This window comes from Staurois parvus, unplaced genomic scaffold, assembly GCF_062004578.1.
Source record: "Staurois parvus isolate SC_StPar_1 unplaced genomic scaffold, SC_StPar_1.0 ptg000073l, whole genome shotgun sequence".
NCBI lineage: Eukaryota > Metazoa > Chordata > Amphibia > Anura > Ranidae > Staurois > Staurois parvus.
Genome location: NW_028317869.1, coordinates 79,067 through 101,378, shown reverse-complemented (window position 1 = coordinate 101,378; position 22,312 = coordinate 79,067). Strand labels below are relative to the sequence as shown.

General features: G+C 47.2%; 1 protein-coding gene across 1 annotated transcript in view; it reads left to right on the top strand.

The window, feature by feature from the left end:
* The window catches only part of LOC149469337 (uncharacterized), a 48,273-nt gene extending 27,072 nt beyond the window's left edge, over nt 1–21,201 (top strand). The window contains exons 2-4 of the mRNA XM_089669369.1: nt 12,146–12,282; nt 12,369–12,492; nt 18,758–21,201. Coding sequence (XP_089525495.1) covers nt 12,146–12,282; nt 12,369–12,492; nt 18,758–19,686 — 1,190 coding nt within the window. The 3' untranslated portion in view covers nt 19,687–21,201. The remainder of the gene's footprint in view (nt 1–12,145; nt 12,283–12,368; nt 12,493–18,757) is intronic.
* Nucleotides 21,202–22,312: the final 1,111 nt, after the last annotated feature.

Genomic DNA, 22,312 nt, shown 5'->3' with positions numbered 1-22,312 from the left:
TAGTCATGAAGAACAGTGGGGCTGAGCCCCACCAGAGGTATTGTAGCCCCACCTGGCAAGTATTGTTTTTAATCTTTACCCCTGCTGTGGGCAAGCTGCAGGGCTCTCCTTTCAGGTGCCAGCCTCTGCCACCCCGTGTGTGTGAACCTCTCCTGTACCTACTATGCTTCCCCGGCTCTGCTTGCCCATCTGTGGACCCGGTTCAGTGGGTCCCGGAGGGTAGAGGGGATGGAGGAGATGTTCACTCCCTTCTTGTCCTGACCCAGAAGTGACTTTATGACAGATTTCCCGACCATCGAGGATGGCAAAGAATATAATGCGATGCGATGTGCTCTACATTACATCCAATGGAGTACAGGGGAGACATTGGGGGTCTTTTAGACCCTGGATGTCTCAATAAAGAGAACCTCTCATCAAAAGTCATCACATAGATGACTTTGTCCCCTTAAGTAAAATGTTTTTCTTTAATTGTAAAGAATTAACGTTACACCTAAGTACATAACTCCTCCCCTTGAAAAATTTTAAGGCACCCCCACATATATGCATGGCAAAAGGTATCCAACATGTCAACTTAAGGTCTGACATGTTGGATATCTATTTACTCGCTGCAACCTCGTCTTTTATATTTTTACAAATAAATGGGTTATTTATTGCTTTTTTGTGCCCTGAAATTAACTTAAGTGTATCCTCCTTCGCACTCACACAATACACGCAATCCTCCACCCACATCGATGGGAACACCCTGGACCTCGTCTTCTCCCACCTCTGTACCCTCAACCAGTTCACTAACACCCCCTTCCCTCTCTCCGACCACCACCTCCTCACGTTCTCCGTCTCCCCTTCCCCCAACTCCCCCCCAAAAGCGCCAAACCATCACCAGCCGCAACCTGAACCCGGCCCCCCTCCACTTGGCTGCCGACCACCTACACGACAGCATCCTTCCACTGTCATGTCCTGACCTAGCCACCACCACGTACAAAGACTCTCTGTCAGCTGCCCTAGACTCTCTGGCACCCCTTACCACACGCAACATCAAACCTAGACTGCTTCAACCATGGCAGAATGACCACACTAAATGCCTCAAACATCGCCGTCACGCGCTGGAGAGACTATGGCGCAAAACCAGGTCCCCTCATGCATTCTCCCTCTACAAATCTGCCTTCCTCACTTACACCTCCTCCCTCCACGCCGCCAAGCAGGCCTACTTTGTAAACCTGATCAACACCCTCTCCTCCTGCCCTCGCCGACTCTTCTCCACCTTCAACTCCCTGCTCTCCCCCCCCCCTCCACTCAGTACCTCACTCACCCCCCACGAGATTGCCACCCATTTCCACAACAAGATTGACTCAATCCGTAAGGACATTGTCAACTCGCAATCTACCTCCCCACCTAGCCTCCCCCCTATCACCCCCTCTTCTCTCCCCTCCCCTGACCTCGCAACCACACTGCCCCCCACCACACCCAAGGCCCCGCTTACCGTAACCCCCCCAGCACTGTACTCCTTCAGCCCTGCTACCACTGAGGAAGTCACCAGGGTCTTCTCAGAAGCCCGCCTCACTACCTGCCCCCTGGATCCTATCCCCTCTCAACTCCTCCGGTCACCCCCCTCTTCCCTCATCCGCTCCCTCACCCATATCTTCAATCTCTCCCTCACTACTGGCACATTACCCTCCCCCCTAAAGCATGCTCACATCACCCCCATACTCAAAAAGCCCTCCCTGGACCCCACTGACCCAAACAACCTCAGACCCATCTCCCTGTTGCCACTCACTTCCAAGCTCCTTGAGCGCCTAATCTACGATCACCTAAGCGCCCACCTCACTGACAACAACCTCCTTGACCCACTACAGTCCGGCTTCCGTCCCCTACACTCCACCGAAACCGCCCTCCTCAAAATCACTAACGACCTACTAACCGCCAAAGGCGACTACTCTGTCCTCCTCCTCCTGGACCTCTCCGCGGCCTTCGACACAGTTGACCACCCCCTCCTCCTTAATAAACTACTCTCCCTTGGCATCAGAGACACCGCTCTCTCCTGGTTCTCCTCTTACCTATCCCGACGCTCCTTCAGCGTTTCCTACAACAGTGCCACCTCCCCCTCCCTCCCCCTCTCTGTTGGGGTCCCCCAAGACTCTGTCCTTGGACCCCTTCTATTCTCCATCTACACCTCCTCCCTTGGCAAACTCATACACTCACACGGCTTAAACTACCACCTCCACGCTGATGACACTCAAATTTACCTCTCAACCCCCCACCTCACCCCCACATTCTCTGCCCGCATCAATCACCTCCTAAATGACATCTCAGACTGGATGTCGCTCCATTTCCTCAAGATTAACCTCTCCAGAACCGAGCTTCTCGTCTTCCCCCCTGCCCTCACCCCCCCCATCCTATCCATCATCACCAACAACACCACCATCAATCCCACCCCGCAAGCCAAAGTCCTTGGCGTCATTCTGGACTCAAACCTTTCCTTCCAACCTCATGTCAAATCACTTACAAACATATGCAGGCTCCACCGCCGCAACATCGCCAAGATACGCTCCTTCCTTACCCCAGACACCACCAAACTACTCGTACACTCCCTCATCATCTCACGCCTGGACTACTGCAACTCCCTCCTCACCGGCCTACCCCAGTGCAGGCTCTCCCCGCTTCAGACCATCCTGAACTCAGCGGCTAGACCAGGGGTGGGCAAACTTTTTGACTTGAAGGCCGCAATGGGTTCATATATTGGACCCGGGGGCCGGACCAAGAGTAGATGAATGATGTGTATGTGTCATCCATAGTAAGTATAGTAATATTCCCCCATAGTAATTCATCCCCCATAGTAATTCATCCCCCATATAGTAATTCATCCCCCAGAGTAATTCACCCTCCATAGTAATTCATCCCCCATATAGTAATTCATCCCCCCTATAGTAATTCATTCCCCATATTATTTCATCCCCCATATAGTAATTCATCCCCCATAGTAATTCATCCCCCATATTAAATTCATCACCCCTATAGTAATTCATCCCCCATATAGTAATTCATCCCCCATATTAATTCATCCCCCATATTAATTCATCCCCCATATTAATTCATCCCCCATATAGTAATTCATCCCCCATATAGTAATTCATCCCCCATATAGTAATTCATCCCCCATATAGTAATTCATCCCCCATATAGTAATTCATCCCCCATATAGTAATTCAACCCCCATATAGTAATTCATTCCCCATATTATTTCATCCCCCATATAATTTCATCCCCCATATAGTAATTCATCCCCCATATAGTAATTCATCCCCCATATTAATTCATCCCTCATATAGTATTTCATCCCCCATAGTACTATTCCCCCCCCAAGTAGTAAGCCAAGTCCCCCCTGTGTCAATTCACTTACCTTTGCTCCGCGCGTTCCTCTCGCCGTGTTCCCTCACCTCACCACCCGCTCCACCTCTGCCACCCCCCTCTGCCTCTCCCTCCACTGGCTCCCGATTGCCCAACGCATCAAATTCAAACTACTCACTCTGACCTACAAAGCCATTCACAACACTGCCCCTGACTACCTAACCAACCTGATTCCCAGGTACCACCCTACCCGTACCCTTCGCTCTTCACAGGACCTCCTTCTGTCTTGCCCCCTGGTCTCCTCCTCCCACACACCAAACAAGAGATCCCTGTGCTCAAATCCATACAGCTAGTGCATGCATTTATCCATCAGGTGCTAAAGGGGTGTAACCACATTAACTCTAGAAATTCTGAAATATATACCAGTGTGCAGAGGGTCCTTCAGAATTCCTCCCACACACGACTGCAAGACTTCTCCAGGTCCTCCCCCATCCTCTGGAACTCACTACCCCAATCCATCAGACTGTCACCTTCCCTCTTCACCTTCAGGCGCTCTCTGAAAACCCACCTCTTCAGGGAAGCCTACCCCACCCTCACCTAACAGCCGTTCTTCATTCCTCCTACCACTCCATCCCCCACAGCCACTTCCTCCTGTACCACTACCCCCTCCCTCCTAGATTGTAAGCTCCTAAGAGTAGGGCCCTCTAACCCCTCGTGTGCTGTTTGTTGTTACTGTAATGTTTCATGTATTGTCCCCCCTCTATTGTACAGCGCTGAGCAAACCCTTTGGCGCTATATAAACTCCATATAATAATAATAATAATTTATTACTGAAATTTGGCATTTCCTAGACTTTGTAATAATATTTTGTGACATAAAAATTAGAACTGACACTATTTTATTCTCTAAAGTCTCTACTTTCAGAAAATCGATATTTTGGGGGTTTTGTGTCATCTTCAGGATAAAGTGATTTTTTAAATGTGCAAAACAGGCTCTGGGAGTGAAAGGGAGAAAGGATAAGCCGGACACTCCCCTTTCCTGAGGAGTAACCAATCGGTTCTCATTACACTGCAAGGAGTCTCCCCTCCCTGCTAGTCCCCGGGTGCGGTGCTGGAGACAGGCGGGGGAGGGGAGGAGGAGATAAACAGCGCAATGTTACACATATTACACATTTAAGTTGCTATAAAGCCCCTTTCATTGCTTAAACCCCCCAACATTCCTAAAAGAGCCTCAGATTTATATACATTTGTTGTAAATAGGAAATAACATCTTATTACCTCCTCTGCTGCCACTTCCACCAACGTCTCCTCTTTACTTCTTCCCGCCTCACCTCTCTTCTGGAACTTCCTGTCTGTACCTGACATCACTTCCTGTCTGTGCCTGACATCACTTCCTGTCTGCATTCCATAGAGACTTCCTGTGTGAGTATAGGTGAGATCCCCACCTTGTGGAGTTCAAAGGAACTGCAGCCCCGAGATCTATCCCATAATCCCCCTTCCTGTATAATATGTACCTTACAGGGATACTACGGGAGATGAAACATTACTGAATAAAGGAAGAAGAAATAAATGTAACTCTTATGTAACCAACTGTTCAACAAACATCTCTTATTACATATAGAAAAGTCTTACAAACACAGAACACAAAATACAAATGTATAGCTAATGAGAGCGATCCCGCCAAACCTGATCCTTCTGGGGGGGACAATGCAAAATATATATCAATCCACTCATAATGACATCATCTTCTGGGAGTGTCTGCACATCCATCCATTTCATACACATTTCATTGTCTCAGCGGATCTCCTGCAGCCTATTAGCTCCCATTTCCCTTTCTATGTCTCAGCAGATCTCCTGCAGCCTATTAGCTCCCATTTCCTGTCTATGTCTCAGCAGATCTCCTGCAGCCTATTATCACCCATTTCCCTTTCTATGTCTCAGCGGATCTCCTGCAGCCTATTAGCTCCCATTTCCTGTCTATGTCTCAGCAGATCTCCTGCAGCCTATTATCACCCATTTCCCTTTCTATGTCTCAGCGGATCTCCTGCAGCCTATTAGCACCCATTTCCCTCTCTATGTCTCAGCGGATCTCCTGCAGCCTATTAGCACCCATTTCCCTCTCCATATCTCAGCAGATCTCTTGCAGCCTATTAGCACCCATTTCCCTCTCTATATCTCAGCAGATCTCCTGCAGCCTATTAGCACCCATTTCCCTTTCTATGTCTCAGCAGATCTCCTGCAGCCTATTAGCTCCCATTTCCTGTCTATGTCTCAGCAGATCTCCTGCAGCCTATTATCACCCATTTCCCTTTCTATGTCTCAGCGGATCTCCTGCAGCCTATTAGCACCCATTTCCCTCTCTATGTCTCAGCGGATCTCCTGCAGCCTATTAGCACCCATTTCCCTCTCCATATCTCAGCAGATCTCTTGCAGCCTATTAGCACCCATTTCCCTCTCTATATCTCAGCAGATCTCCTGCAGCCTATTAGCACCCATTTCCCTTTCTATGTCTCAGCGGATCTCCTGCAGCCTATTAGCTCCCATTTCCCTCTCTATGTCTCAGCGGATCTCCTGCAGCCTATTAGCACCCATCTCTATGTGACACATTACAACAAGCAGCCACAAAGGTAAATGTAAAATAAAAGCAGAGAGGGAGAGAAGGCTGATAAAGCAGCTCATCGATGAGAGGTACATAAGAACATACAATGTCAATACAAAACAGTGACATGGCCATCAATCACAAACGATCGGAGCAGACAGATCGGTGTCATAGGTGTCCCGTGGGTCCTGAACTGCCTCCAGCACAGGGACAGTAGCAGGGTGTAAAGCAGGTAGGTACTCCAACTTTCTCATTTCTGCTCTGACCTTCATCAGTGCCGGTAACATGGGGGACATAGAAGACAGCCAATGCATGGGAATGGTTCTCCTGGCTGCCCTCATGTAGGTGGAAAGTTTCCTCGCACATTTAGAGAGACCCGAAAAGGTAGACCCAACAGAAAGTAAATGGGCTCAAAAGGGACAGGAGCCAGGAAAAGTAACCACAATGGGGTAAGGACCTCCTCCAAAAGGGTGCAATGGACCGGCAATCCCAAAAAATGTAGAAAAGAGTGTCAGTTTCCATCCCACAACACCAGCAAACAGAAGAAACATTCGGGTTACGATCATGGAGAACCTCAGGGGTCCGATACCAAAACATCGGGGTCTTAGAAGGATTTTCTGTATACATTACACACACAGAAGATTTAGAAGAGGCCTCCCAAATCCTACTCCATTGATCCAACCCAATATCACATTGAAGGAAACGGGACCATTTACACATATAAAGGGGAGAACCAATAGAAAAAGGGCGACATCTACAAGCAATGTATACGTAGCGGAAATGATGTCCCGGTGGTGTGGGCCTTGGATGCAGATATGATCTAAAGGGGTAGGTTGTTCAAGAGTCAGAGAAGAGGCTTTGGAGGCAAAAATGTGTTGTATCTGTAGATAAACAAAATACTGATGGGGTGGAATGCGAGCAGCTTTTTGAATGTCAGGGAAGGATTTAAGGTTGTGAATTACGGGATTGACCAAATGTCACAATTGGAATAGATAAGCCTCAGCCCAAGGATGGACTCGACCAATGGCCAGACCATCTGGGAGACTTGGATTAAAAATGATGTTTGTCAAGGGGGAACACTTAGAGCCTAGGATGAATCTAACCCTACACCTCCTCCATATAGACAACGTAAACTGCATGGGTCCTAATATGAGAGGAGAGGTAGTGTGGACTGTGACAAAATAAGTCCCCCTCATTCCCTCTTTACACCAAGTCATGGCCAGACATGCACACCTCGGTTAGCAAGTCGCTGTGGGCGTGTGCATGTGGGTGGGATCTGTGACAACCTCTGATGACTCCTCTGTCATCCAATAAAGCTGATGGAACTCTGATGTCTTCCTTGTCCTACAATGAAGCTGATGGACCTCTGATGTCTGCCTATCCTCTGATGAAGTTGATGGACCTCTGATGACTCCCCTGTCCTCCAATAAAGCTGATGGAACTCTGATGTCTCCCTAGTCCTACGATGAAGCTGATGGACCTCTGATGTCTCCCCTGTCCTCTGATGAAGCTGATAGACCTCTGATTTCTCCTCTGTCCTCTGATAAAGCTAATGGAACTCTGATGTCTCCCCTGTCTCTAATGAAGCTGATGGACCTCTGATGTCTGCCTATCCTCTGATGAAGCTGATGGAACTCTGATGTCTCCCTAGTCCTACGATGAAGCTGATGGACCTCTGATTTCTCCTCTGTCCTCTGATAAAGCTAATGGAACTCTGATGTCTCCCCTGTCTCTAATGAAGCTGATGGACCTCTGATGTCTCCTCTGTCCTCTGATGAAGCTAATGGACCTCTGATGTCTCCCATCTCCAATGAGGCTAATGGACCTCTGATGTATGCCTATCCTCTGATGAAGCTGATGGACCTCTGATGACTCCCTTGTTCTACAATGAAACTGATGGACATTTTGATGTCTCCCCATTCTCAGATGAAGCTGATGGACCTCTGATGTCTCTCCTGTCATATGATGGACCTCTGATGTCTCCCCATCCTCTGATATCCACCAGTCAATGTTCACTGAAGGAAGGGGGATCCAGGAGCGAACATTCACTGAAAGAAGGGGAGATCCAGGAGCGAATGCTCACTCCAGGAGGGAGAAATCCAGGAGTTAATGTTCACCATGGGAAGTGGAAATCCAGGAGTAAATGTTCAATGAAGGAAGGGGGATTCCAGGAGAGAATGTTCACTAATCTCCCACCCCTCTAACTGGCATCACCCCCTGTGTCAATCCTAGGTGTGCTAATGGGCCCATGGCATAGGTGTGTGGGGGGACCTACCTTTACCAGGGTGCGTGGGGAAAACCCCCATTGCTGGGCTATGCAGGGGGACCTACCATTACTTATGTGTATGGAGGAATCCATCATAACCTGGGTGTGTGCGAGAGGGCTCACCATTACCAGGGTGTGTGCACGGGGGGGCACCATTGCTGAGGTGTGTGGGGGAACCCACCATTACAATGGAGTTCGGGGGAGCCAACCATTACTGGGGTATATGGGGACCCACCATTTGTTAATAAGATAACACCATGTTATCATTAGTTCATTTTGAAGTGGAGTTCCCCTTCATCTTCATACTTCTCCTAATGCTGGATGAGGGTCTGGTATGGATATTAAAGGGGAACCCCACACCTATTTAGTTTTGAAGCAGAGTTTTCCTTTATATTGTTAGACCTCACAGTTGAGCTGAACTTTTACTGCCCCCTATATCTGCAGAGGCAGTGGGCAGTGTCTACACATATCCCAGTAGTGATGGTTGTCTTCGCAGTCACAGCAGGAATTATCCCCAAGATGTCACTTTTGATGGGTGTAGCTCCTGCTGAATGTGACCCATTGAAGTGAATGAGGCTGTTCTTTGACCCCAACAAGTGCAGGCAATGCATGTGACTCACAAACTGCACCAAAAACACAAGGCAAGTGCATTTTTGATGTGGTTTGCCATGTTTTCCATTGATTTCAATGGGAAGGTGCATTTTTGATGTGGTTTGCCATGTTTTCCATTGATTTCAATGGGGAGGTGCATTTTTTGTGTGGCTTTTTTTTTACCACACCAAACCTGCACTAAAAATGTGACAAGCAGGACTTCGAAAAATGCAGCGGCCCCGCATCGGCTGAGTGTGAATCTGGGAGGGAAATGTAATTTGTTGGCAATTTAAAACTCTTCTCTAGATCTGTAAATGTCAGCGACGTGCGATGATTGACACCCCCTTACCCAGATAATGGGGACTTGTAATCTGACAGATTCAAACAGGAATTGTTCATTGCTGAAGGAGCCCCGAGAAACCTTTGGAGGACCCCTGTCTGAGGAAGGCTGGACTAGGCAGTCATATATTTCTGTCCCCCTTGGTGGGAGTGGAGGTGACCCCTCTATAAGTGTAGCGATCCCCCCAAAGGGGGTAAGTTTGTTCACTCCAGCACTCTGCCTCCCAACCCCAAGAACTGTCTCAGCCCCAACTGACACCCCTGACAATAGTGAAGTACAAGGACCAATGAAAAGCACACACGGTATAATAAACACAGAGATCAGCTTTACTGTAGACCTCTATGGGAAGTAATAAACATGAACAACAGGTATACGTTCGGTGAATCAAGAGAACAGCAAATCCTGAGACCGGAAGCAATATAACTCACTTTTACACTCAGGCTGCTTTCAGGGGATTCCAACCGTGAATAACCCCAAGAGCACAGAGGAAACACTTACATGGCGCCCTCAAAGTGGGTCTAAACCCCTTTACATAAACTCAGCTCTATGATGTCCAAGCAGGAGGAGAGCAGAAGGATGACTCTCTGTGGTGTCAGACTTCTCCCTTCTAACCCCCGACACCACAAGCCCAATAGGCAAACACTGCGCCCAACTGATGCTTCATAGCTACTTTCCAAGGTAGAGCTATTCCCTCCCACACCATGCAATATAGAGGCCTGAATACGCATGCGCGTGCCCGTATGGCACCAGTAACTTCAGTCTCTTGGTAACAGGATGAATGTTGGGGTCTTCAGCGAGACACTTTCATTGGTGCACTTACACTCCTATGGTAAAGTATCATTGTAATCCCGTGGCAGGATTTGTATAGCAAAGCAAACACTGTGTCTGTATAGCAGAGCCATCTACACAACCCAGTGCCTGGTGAGTATGGGAGAAGTGTCATGTCTCTGTGTGCCGTGTTCCTGTCATCTGCCAGGGGGCAAAATCCCTCTCACCAGATCCTGGGACTAAGGCCCAAACCATGGTCCTGGAAATGAGCGGCTCCTGTGGTCACCTCACGATGAGCCCTTCACACTGTCGGTGTAGGCACTGTACTGTAGGCCACATCTCTCAGGTTGGATGTTCCCTGACTGATGCAGATACCTAAACATGGAGTGAACTGACCCTGAGCACTTCTCTGCCAGGTCCAGACTGTCTCCTGCCACATGCAGACTGCCTCCCCTCAGGAAAAACAAGATGGAGTCCTTCACTCTGCTCTCACTAAGCATGCTGGTCTCTGTAGTTCCATCCCTCATATCAGCCTATCAGGCCATTTCTGTTCAGGACTGCATATCCCACAATGCTTTGCAGCTGCACCTCCTGCTTGAGAAAGTCCCTGTCATTGGCTCCTTTAATACCTCTTCTGATTGGCTCTCTCTGTATTACAGTCTGAGAGGAGAAGGGAGGGGCTGAAATCCCTGACTGCCTTGTGTGTATCCAGTGCCAGTGTCAGATTTCACAGGAGATGCCAGTCAGCAGGTTACAGCAGTCACAGATAGGAGTCATTTCCTCCCCTACACAAGGATCTACAGTCCATACACACCCAGCACAAGGCCGGGGTCACGCTACCAGACGCTTCTCGGGGCTGCAGTTCCTCTGAGCTCCACAAGGTGGTGATCTCACTTCTACCCAGACAGGAAGTCTCTATGGAAGACAGGAAGTGGTGTCAGTTACAGACAGGAAGTGATGTCAGATACAAACAGGAAGTTCTGGGTGAGAGGTGAGTTGGGAGGAAGCAGAGAGGAGACGTTGGTGGAAGTGGCAGCAGAGGAGGTAATAAGATGTTATTTCCTATTTACACCAAGTAACCCTTCCTTCATGTCCATCCTCTTCCTCCATAGTCACGTCCATTCTCTTCCTCATAGTCATGTCCGTCCTCTTCCTCCATAGTCATGTCCGTCCTCTTCCTCCATAGTCACGTCCGTCCTCTTCCTCCATAGTCATGTCCATCCTCTTCCCCCATAGTCACTGTGATGTCTTTTATCTCCAGCAGATGATGATACACACATATATAGTGTGGGAACCCAGATTAACCCCTTCAGGGGCAGAACATTCCCCCACTTCCGGGGCCGGAACATTCTCCTCATTGTGGAGAGGTGTCACCTTTCCCACCAATCACTTTCTCACCTCATCAGTCTATATCAAAGGATTATACCACTTTTATAAATGGCGAGGGATGGAGAATCCTATGACATCACACTGACCTCACAGCTCCTCCCCCAATGTCCCTCCACCCAGAGTCAGAAAATCCTATGACATCACACTGACCTCACAGCTCCTCCTCCCAATGTCCCTCCATCCAGAGTCAAATGTCCCTCCATCCGGAGTCAGAGAATCCTATGACATCACACTGACCTCACAGCTCCTCCCCCCAATGTCCCTCCATCCGGAGTCAGATAATCCTATGACATCACACTGACCTCACAGCCCCTCCCCCCAATGTCCCTCCATCCGGAGTCAGAGAATCCTATGACATCACACTGACCTCACAGCCCCTCCTCCCAATGTCCCTCCATCCGGAGTCAGAGAATCCTATGACATCACACTGACCTCACAGCTCCTCCTCCCAATGTCCCTCCATCCGGAGTCAGAGAATCCTATGACATCACACTGACCTCACAGCTCCTCCTCCCAATGTCCCTCCATCCGGAGTCAGAGAATCCTATGACATCACACTGACCTCACAGCCCCTCCTCCCAATGTCCCTCCATTTGGCTCCTTTCTTTTTATTCTATGGTCTTAGGATGTGGGGACCCTTGGCATCCTCATAAGCAAAACAGAACTGTTGGTCCTGCGTTGTATGTAATGACATCAGAATGCTGCAACAAGCCTATACCCTGCGTAGTGTGGGGGTCCTGTGGGGGGGAATTATACCTCAGCCTGAAGTGGGGCTTTAATAAAATGGGGACCTGAATGGAGAGGTGAGGAGGATTCTGGGAATATCATTTGATGTGACTCTTTGTGTTCAGATGTAGAGTTTTCCTCCTGTGAAGTCTGGAGATCATATGACATCACATTGCCTCCACCTCCCTCCCTGATAGAAGAGAGAAAGAAGAAGAAGATTCTAGAAGTCACCAGAGAGATCACTGAGCTGCTGACAGGAGAGGTGAGCGGTGCCGGGAATTCTGGGACATTCTCCAGTAACAGACAAGGGATGTGTCTGGATGGTGACTGTATCATTGTGTGTGTCAGGTTCCTATAAGGTGTCAGGGTGTCACTGTCTATTTCTCCATGGAGGAGTGGGAGTATTTAGAAGGACACAAGGATCTCTACAAGGACGTCATGATGGACAATCAGCCGCCCCTCACATCACCGGGTAAGAGGAGACTTTATTGTAAAGGAGAGAGCAGTACGGAGGATCCACCTAGATCCCCCATCATCTGATAAACACATAGAAACAATGGATTCAGTCAGTGTGTGTGTTTCCTACAGATGGATCCAGTCATGGGAACCCACCAGAGAGATGTCCCCGTCCTCTGTATTCCCGGGATTCCACACAGGAAGGTCACACCATCCCTCACCATCATCAGGTAGATGATGACAATTATTGGTAGTTGTGATTTATACACAGCATGTTTGTTACAATGAATGTTTTATTATATCTTTCAGAGTGGAATCCTCGATGATTATATTATTGTTGTTAAAGAAGAGTATAAAGAGGAGGATGAGGAGTATGGAGTGATGGAGGAGTTTTCAGAAGGACACAAGGATATGATGGAGCCACCTAATACCAGGAACCCCCCAGAGAGATGTCCCCGTCCTCTGTATTCCCGGGATTCCACACAGGAAGGTCACACCATCCCTCACCATTACAAGGTAGGTGGGATGGAGAATCTAGAACATGGACTTGTAAAGGTGATGTGTTGATATTTTCTGTGAATTAATATATTTTATAGATGATATGAAAGTTTTAAGTGATGTCACAATATTAAAGCTTATATTTTACAGATGATATTTTCTCTCATTTCCTTGATTTAGAGTGGAGATCCAATCGATATAGAATTTGAGGTGAAAGCAGAAGAAGAAGAGGCGTATGTGAGGGATGATCAGCAGTCTATGGAGGAGGATGGAATAACGGGGACATTTATAGAGGAGGACACTCCTACAGAGATCAGCACAGGTGGGTCATGAACACTAAATCCATTCCTCCACCCATACTGCTCACTGATTGGTCCAGAGTAGGGCGGGGACTGGGTGATATCAGCCTGTAATCCCCTGGTCACTTTCCTGAGCTGTGTTCCCCGTCCTGTATTCCTGGATTTCTCTCGGATAATCTTCCTTCTCTGTGCTGCAGACACAATTTATGTATCTAGACTGGATTTATGGAGGTTCTGGGGTTCAGCTGGCAGCAAAATGTGGATTTTCACCATAGATGTTCCTAGACCTAGGCACCTGGGGTGTGAGTCTTGTATCTGCTTCCCCATTAGTGGGTCTAGCAAGTTTACTGAGAGAGCAATGTCCCAGGGTTCCTTGCTCTGTGGTCTGCTGGCTGTTCTGGGTGGAGGGATATGACTGTATAGTCTCAGACCCAAGTCAAGACCCCAGAGTGCAGTCTGACCCTTACACTGTATAATTTATATTGCACATTCCATACTCCTGACCCCTGCACTATATACTCTATGTTGTACATTACATCCTCCTGACCCCTGCACTATATACTCTACTACCCTAATATTTGTATCCTATATAAAAAGCTGTACAATACATTATTTTACACCCATTTCCTCCCAGCTGGACATTTTATATCGGATGATGTGATTGGAGCACAGACTTTTACATGGTGATAATAATGTGATAACATCCTCCAACTTTGGCCCCTAAACATAAAGTGATAATGAGGGAGGAGTCAATACCCCAATGATGGTGGTCTTCAGGATCAGTCCAGTCTTCATCTTGGTTGTTCTCCCCCCATCCTCACTCTCTGACCTCTGGTGGGGCTCAGCCCCGCTGTTCTTCATGACTAAATCATGGACTAAATAAGGAAGTGCAGTACTTCTTGTGTTGGGAAGATGGCGATGAGTGATAGAGGGGGTGGGGACCCTCGTCCTATAATCCCCTCATCACTGTCCCTCCTATAAAAGACAGTTCTGGTTGTTTCCTCACTCTCTGACTAAGGTCCATGAATAAAGAAATGACCTGGTAGGAGGTCAGAGGAGCCATTTCCTAGTTCCCTTGGTTGTGCCATGAGTCACTGCAATTTTATATTATTTTATTTATTTCAGGTACTATATATAGCGCAATCAATTTACGCAGCGCTTTACATTCACATCGGTCCAAAACCCTCAAGGGGTGTACAATCTAAGGTCCCTAACTTACATTCATACACAAACATACTAAGGAACAATTTAGACAGGAGCCAATTAACCTACCAGCATGTCTTTGGAGTGTGGAAGGAAACCCACGCAGGCACAGGGAGAACATGTAAACTCCAGGCAGGTGGTCCCATGGTTGGGATTTGAACCGGCGACCCTAGTACTGCCAGTCAGAAGTGCTAACCACTGAGCCACTGTGCTGCCCTAATTCTTATGCAGCACAACTTCCATAGACTTCAATGTAAAGTCACCAGTACGTTGGGTTTTTCTTAATTGCAGCACATTTTCTGCTACTTCTGAAGCATGATGTGTTTTGTTTTTTTTTTAACCCTGACCTCTTCTCCCTGGTCATCCTTGTTTTATAAAAACTTTCTCCCTAGTATATCCCATTCTCACCTGAATGCAGCATAAACACATATTCCCACTTATTTTTGTGTGTGTTTTTCATGTGTAAACTGGGCTGTTCCTCCTGAGCAGAAAAGTCTAATAAATCCTCAGTCTCTGGAATTGCTGAAAATCCAGGGCACAGGCTTGCAGCACTTCGGTGGGCAACTCATAATCCATCCCATCCATGGGTGTTGGCCATACTGATGAGTAGTCTTTTATATGCTTGTTCCAGCTCCCATTCCTGAAGGCCTAGAAACTCCATATCTTCCTGTGCCCAGCGCACTTCTGAGATGTTCAGCATCTAGTCCCTGTAATCCATGATTTCCTCCAAATGCTATTCCAGATCATTCCTGAAGTCAGGATCCTGTGACAGCCTCCAGTACAACAGCCCCCAGCCATCATAGCCAAAGCCTTCCATCAGGCTGTTGTCTTCTGTCCGAGGGCACCCCTGGGCTACATGCCAGCGGAAGGCTCTGAAGCTCTCAATCAGCAGCATTTCTGCTTGGACCAGCCTTCTTAACCCAACTGTCCACTCCTTGTGCAGCTGTTCACCCAATAACAGCACCCGCACTTCATACTGCGACCAGTACCTGTCCTGGATGGAGAGGAGACTTTCCTTGGCTGCGCTGCTCTCAGTCTAGCTCTTCCTTCCACAGATGCCAGCGGACAGAGTCATCCCATCCCTGCAGGACCTGCACTGGCACTGGTCCTCTGTGCTGCATCCGCATCTCTTGCACCCTCCTTATGTATTCCTCTTCCATGGCGGCTGGTGTCCATACCTCTCCTCTTCTGCTAACCGGACCTCAGATCCCAGTGGTGGTTTGGATGTCCCAGACTGCAGGAAACATCCCACTGCTTGTCACTAAATGTGACGGAATGCCTATCACCCCGAATGGGTGATTCCATCATAGAACCGCTTCCTCACCTCCAGGACACAGGCCCAAGGTATTGTAGCCGGGCATTGCACCCAAGACTAGACGAGACTAGCTTAGATGTCAAACAAGAACGACTTTACTGAACAGAAATACAGTTTTTATACACTCCAGAAATAGGGGCAGTGCCAACAAATATTACCCATCAGGATAAACATCCCACACTGGTTAGATAACGAGGTGAAGCTGACATCGGTCTAATCCTATCATGTAGGCACCTCCAGAAGGACCTCCATCAGGATAAACATCCCACACTGGTTAGATAACGAGGTGAAGCTGACATCGGTCTAATCCTATCATGTAGGCACCTCTAGAAGGACCTCCATCAGGATAAACATCCCACACTGGTTAGATAACAAGGTGAAGCTGACATCGGTCTAATCTTATCATGTAGGCACCTCCAGAAGGACCTCCATCAGGATAAACATCCCACACTGGTTAGATAACGAGGTGAAGCTGACATCGGTCTAATCCTATCATGTAGGCACCTCCAGAAGGACCTCCATCAGGATAAACATCCCACACTGGTTAGATAACGAGGTGAAGCTGACATCGGTCTAATCCTATCATGTAGGCACCTCCAGAAGGACCTCCATCAGGATAAACATCCCACACTGGTTAGATAACGAGGTGAAGCTGACATCAATCTAATCCTATCATGTAGGCACCTCCAGAAGGGCCTCCATCAGGATAAACATCCCACACTGGTTAGATAACGAGGTGAAGCTGACATCGGTCTAATCCTATCATGTAGGCACCTCCAGAAGGGCCTCCATCAGGATAAACATCCCACACTGGTTAGATAACGAGGTGAAGCTGACATCGGTCTAATCCTATCACGTAGGCACCTCCAGAAGGACCTCCATCAGGATAAACATCCCACACTGGTTAGATAACCAGGTGAAGCTGACATCGGTCTAATCCTATCATGTAGGCACCTCCAGAAGGACCTCCATCAGGATAAACATCCCACACTGGTTAGATAACCAGGTGAAGCTGACATCGGTCTAATCCTATCACGTAGGCACCTCCAGAAGGACCTCCATCAGGATAAACATCCCACACTGGTTAGATAACCAGGTGAAGCTGACATCGGTCTAATCCTATCACGTAGGCACCTCCAGAAGGACCTCCATCAGGATAAACATCCCACACTGGTTAGATAACGAGGTGAAGCTGACATCGGTCTAATCCTATCACGTAGGCACCTCCAGAAGGACCTCCATCAGGATAAACATCCCACACTGGTTAGATAACGAGGTGAAGCTGACATCGGTCTAATCCTATCACGTAGGCACCTCCAGAAGGACCTCCATCAGGATAAACATCCCACACTGGTTAGATAACGAGGTGAAGCTGACATCGGTCTAATCCTATCATGTAGGCACCTCCAGAAGGACCTCCATCAGGATAAACACCCCACACTGGTTAGATAAGATAATGAGATGAAGCTGACATCGGTCTAATCCTATCATGTAGGCACCTGCAGAAGGACCTCCATCAGGATAAACATCCCACACTGGTTAGATAATGAGGTGAAGCTGACATCGGTCTAATCCTATCATGTAGGCACCTCCAGAAGGACCTCCATCAGGATAAACATCCCACACTGGTTAGATAACCAGGTGAAGCTGACATCGGTCTAATCCTATCATGTAGGCACCTCCAGAAGGACCTCCATCAGGATAAACATCCCACACTGGTTAGATAACGAGGTGAAGCTGACATCGGTCTAATCCTATCATGTAGGCACCTCCAGAAGGACCTCCATCAGGATAAACACCCCACACTGGTTAGATAACTAGGTGAAGCTGACATCGGTCTAATCTTATCACGTAGACACCTCCAGAAGGACCTCCATCAGGATAAACATTCCACACTGGTTAGATAACGAGGTGGAGCTGACATCGGTCTAATCCTATCACGTAGGCACCTCCAGAAGGACCTCCATCAGGATAAACATCCCACACTGGTTAGATAACGAGGTGGAGCTGACATCGGTCTAATCCTATCACGTAGGCACCTCCAGAAGGACCTCCATCAGGATAAACATCCCACACTGGTTAGATAACGAGGTGAAGCTGACATCGGTCTAATCCTATCACGTAGGCACCTCCAGAAGGACCTCCATCAGGATAAACATCCCACACTGGTTAGATAACGAGGTGAAGCTGACATCGGTCTAATCCTATCACGTGGGCACCTCCAGAAGGACCTCCATCAGGATAAACATCCCACACTGGTTAGATAACGAGGTGAAGCTGACATAGGTCTAATCCTATCATGTAGGCACCTCCAGAAGGACTTCCCAACAGACAAACAATAGGTGACTCCATTAACAATGCACACCTAGGAGGCACACAATGGGAGAAAGACACATCACACCTTAATAAACAGATTCCAACAAGAGTCCTCAGCATCAGGTTGTTTTACTGATTATATCAACATCTTCTTAGAGTCTCTGAGTCCAGGAAGGAGGGGGATTGAAAACAGTCAATTCTAGTTTGGGGACAGGGACCCCAAATCTGTATCTTGGTCCTCCAGTTCTCAGAGTCTGTGTGTTTTGGGGAGATATGGACTTGAGTCCCAAGTAAGCTACTCCAAAGGTCCCCCCAGGCACACACCAAAGAATAAAGCCCCCTCAGACACCAGGGCCATGGTCAGTAGGCAAGAGGCTAGCCTGCAGTCCCCTCCAAAACCCCTCTACCGGTTGGGTCTGTCACAGTGGGAACTTACATTTCGGCTATGCTCAGGTGTGATTGGAATGTTGTCGGGACTTTATAATCCCTTCGATGTTTGCTTTGAAGTAGCATCATGTTTCTGGAAAGTCGTGTACAAAGTCATGATGGAAGTCACCCATCTAGACCAAGCTGCCTGATGTGGGCGGAGTCCTGGTTTGGGGAAACCAATCAGCTTCTGTCTAGTAATCCTCTTTGTCTTTGTATTTTAGTCCATGGCCGGAAGATGAGGAAAACCTCAGAGGATTGTCTCACTTTGTCTCCAGAATGGAAAGTAGAAGATGAGGACATCATACAGTATATTCTAGGAGAAAACCCGGCTCCCTCCAATGTCCATCTGGCCCCACCCAGTGTAGATGGACCATCGGATTCCTCGTATCCTGAGGAACCTCAGACTGTGCGGGACCGGGCCGGCCTTCCAACAGGAAAGAGCTTCTCCTGTACTGAGTGTGGGAAAGGTTTCCGTTCTAAACATGGTTTTAATGTCCATATAAGATCTCACACAGGTGAGAAGCCGTATTCCTGTCCTGAGTGCGGGAAATGTTTTTTAAGGAAGTCCCAACTTTACAGACATCAGAGGTTTCACACAGGTGAGAAGCCATATTCCTGTTCTGAGTGCGGGAAATGTTTTGTACTAAAATCAGATCTTGTCACCCATCAAAGGCGTCACACGGGGGAAAAACCGCACTCCTGTCCTGAGTGTGGGAAATGTTTTTTAAGGAAGTTCCAACTTTACAGACATCAGAGGTTTCACAAGGGGGAGAAGCCGTATTCCTGTTCTGTGTGCGGGAAATGTTTTGTAGTAAAATCAGATCTTGTCACACATGAAAGGATTCACAAGGGAGAAAAACCATACTCCTGTCCTCAGTGCGGGAAATGTTTTTCAGACAAGTCCTTTTATCACAAACATCAGAGATCTCACACAGGAGAAAAGCCGTATTCCTGTCCTGAGTGTGGGAAATGTTTTGCATGGAAGTCCAGTCTGAACAGACATCAGAGATATCACACGGGGGAGCAGCCGTATTCCTGTCCTAAGTGCGAGAAATGTTTTTTAGACACTTCAGATTTTTACATACATCAGCGATCTCACAAAGGGGAGAAGCCACTTTCCTGTTCTCTGTGGGAAATGTTTTTCATTTAAGTCCCATCTTGACACACATCAGAGATCTCACTCGGGAGAGAAGCCGTATTCCTGTCCTGAGTGTGGGAAATGTTTTGCAGACAAGTCCAATCTTTACAGACATCAGAGGTCTCACACAGGGGAAAAGCCATATTCCTGTCCTGAGTGTGGGAAAAGTTTTTTACAGAAGTCTGATCTTTACAAACATCGGAAATTGCACACAGGAGAGAAACCGTATTCCTGTCCTGAGTGCGGGAAATGTTTTTCACAGAAGTCCTATCTTTCTGGACATCAGAGATCTCACAAGGAGAAGAAGCCGCGTTCCGGACATGAGTGAGGGAAATGTTCCTCACTGAAGTCCTGTCTTCTTGTACATCAGTGGTCCCACACAACCCTGGAGGTGTATTAGTGCCTTGAGTGCGGGAAATGTCTTCTAGATGAATGTTGCTGGATATCCCAGCTCTCATGTGGGGAAGAAGCACACTCTGATATACACCTCAGATATACTCCATGGCTGATCTTCATCATGGAAGAAACAGTTCATAAGGAGATCAGAGGCCCCCAAAGACATGGATGAAGTGTGGGACCGGGTCGGCCATTGATAGCAGGAGAAGAATAAAAATGGAGTCCTGACCTGTCATTGGCTGAGTATATTTTGTGGTGGGAGATTTTGCATTCTATTTTTAAAAAATATTTAATTGTACAGATGTGACCGGCATTCGCCCAGCTGTGATGAATATTGGATGTATTTTATCTTTTAGATTGTAAGCTCTGAGGATCAGGCCCTCCTATCCCTCTTGTATTGATCTGTATTGTTGCTGTATTGTCTCCCATTATATTGTAAAGTGCTGAGCAAACTGTTGGTGCCATAAATCCTGGATAATAATAATAATTTCATACTCTGATTTATTCCATCTAGTGGCCAGAATGTAGTATTTTATTTTTACTCTGAGTTAATTTCAGGAAAAATCCCCCATTTTGGTCACTAGATGGAGCTGATGATCATAAGAAATCACTGTGTTAAAGTACGGCCAGAATTTGTCATGGCGGATGAATGATCATCACGTTTGTCCAACACATTTTCTTTAGGTAGTTAGATTCTTTCTTCAGGCACGGTGTCATACTAATCCCTGAGATCATACTCCTGCAGGTATGAGTACATCAGACATAGAAGGACAAAAGTCCAATAAACCAACAATATTCAACCAGTCATTGATTTAATATGGAAAATACCACATTTGGCCTTTAGATGGCGCTACGTTTTTTAGCAATACTCTCCATCTAGTGGCACATGTGGCATTTTCCATTTTAAATCAATGGAGATCATTCGACCAGCAAATCTCCTAATAACAGCCATCATTCCCCCAGTCACACAGAAGGAATGGACACGCACTCTTGCCAGATAAATTGTTATGACATCTTTTATGAATGGACCCCTAAATGTAAGGTGATTCTTTTTATTTTTTTTATTGCATTTTACAAAATGTAATTGTAAACTTGAAAAAAAAGAACATGAAGGAAAAATAAAAGTAATTAAAAAAATAAACTCCTCCATTGTGTTGATCATTAATGACCAGCAGGATGATGAAGAGAAGACTCCGGCCTGCAATGTGCACTCATCTTACTTGGACAGCAGACATATTATAGTAATGTACAACCAAGACAGCCAACAAAGTGCTGAACGTAACAACAACATCTGTATATTCAACCAAGATATAAAGGAAGAGGTGACAAAAGGAGGTTCAGATCCATTCACACCACAAACCAATGCACTCACCAGTCATTCCAAGGGAGATCAGGTGAACTGATGATGATGATTATTTCCTGTGTCCTCTGGAATGCCCGCTCTGTCTGTAATGATCTCACTTCTGTCCATGACCTTTTTATCACAAACTCCTTTAACTTGCTTGCAGTTACAGAAACCTGACTTCATGAATCTGACTCTCCCTCTCCTGCTTCCCCCTCCCATGGTGGTCTCCTCTGGGCTCTCCCAGGTCTAGTGGATGGAAAGGAGGTGGAGTAGGAATCCTCCTATCACCTCAAACCACTTTTCAGGTCCTCCATTCACCTCCCTCTCTGTCCCTCTCCTCATTTGACTGTATTTGTCTGTTCTCTCCAGTTTCTTTAAGAATTGCTGTGATCTCTCGTCCTCCTGGACCGATATCCATCTTCCTTGATGACTTCCCTGCCAGGCTGCCTTACTTTCTCTCTTCTGAAATTCCCACTATCATTCTTGGTGACATCAACATCCCTGTTAATCGTAACACTCCTGCTACCTCTAAACTTCTGAGCATAACCACTTCTTTTGACCTAAAACAATGGACGCATGCTTCTACTCACTCCAATGGTAACTGCCTCCACCTTGTATTCTCCTACCTATGCACTCCTTGCAACCTCACCAACTTTCCTCTTCCTCTCTCTGATCCCTTATTAGCTTCACTCTCTCCTTGGCTTCCTCCTCCTTGTCTTCCAACTACCAGTTACCCGTAGAAACCTTCGTTATCTTAACCCTTCACTTCTTTTTTTGGCAACAGATTGTCTCTATGACAAAATCTCAGTCATGTCCTTCCCCAACCTGGCCACTTCTGTATACAATAGTTCACTGTCATCCACCGTGGACACATTGGCCCCCCTCACTACACACAGA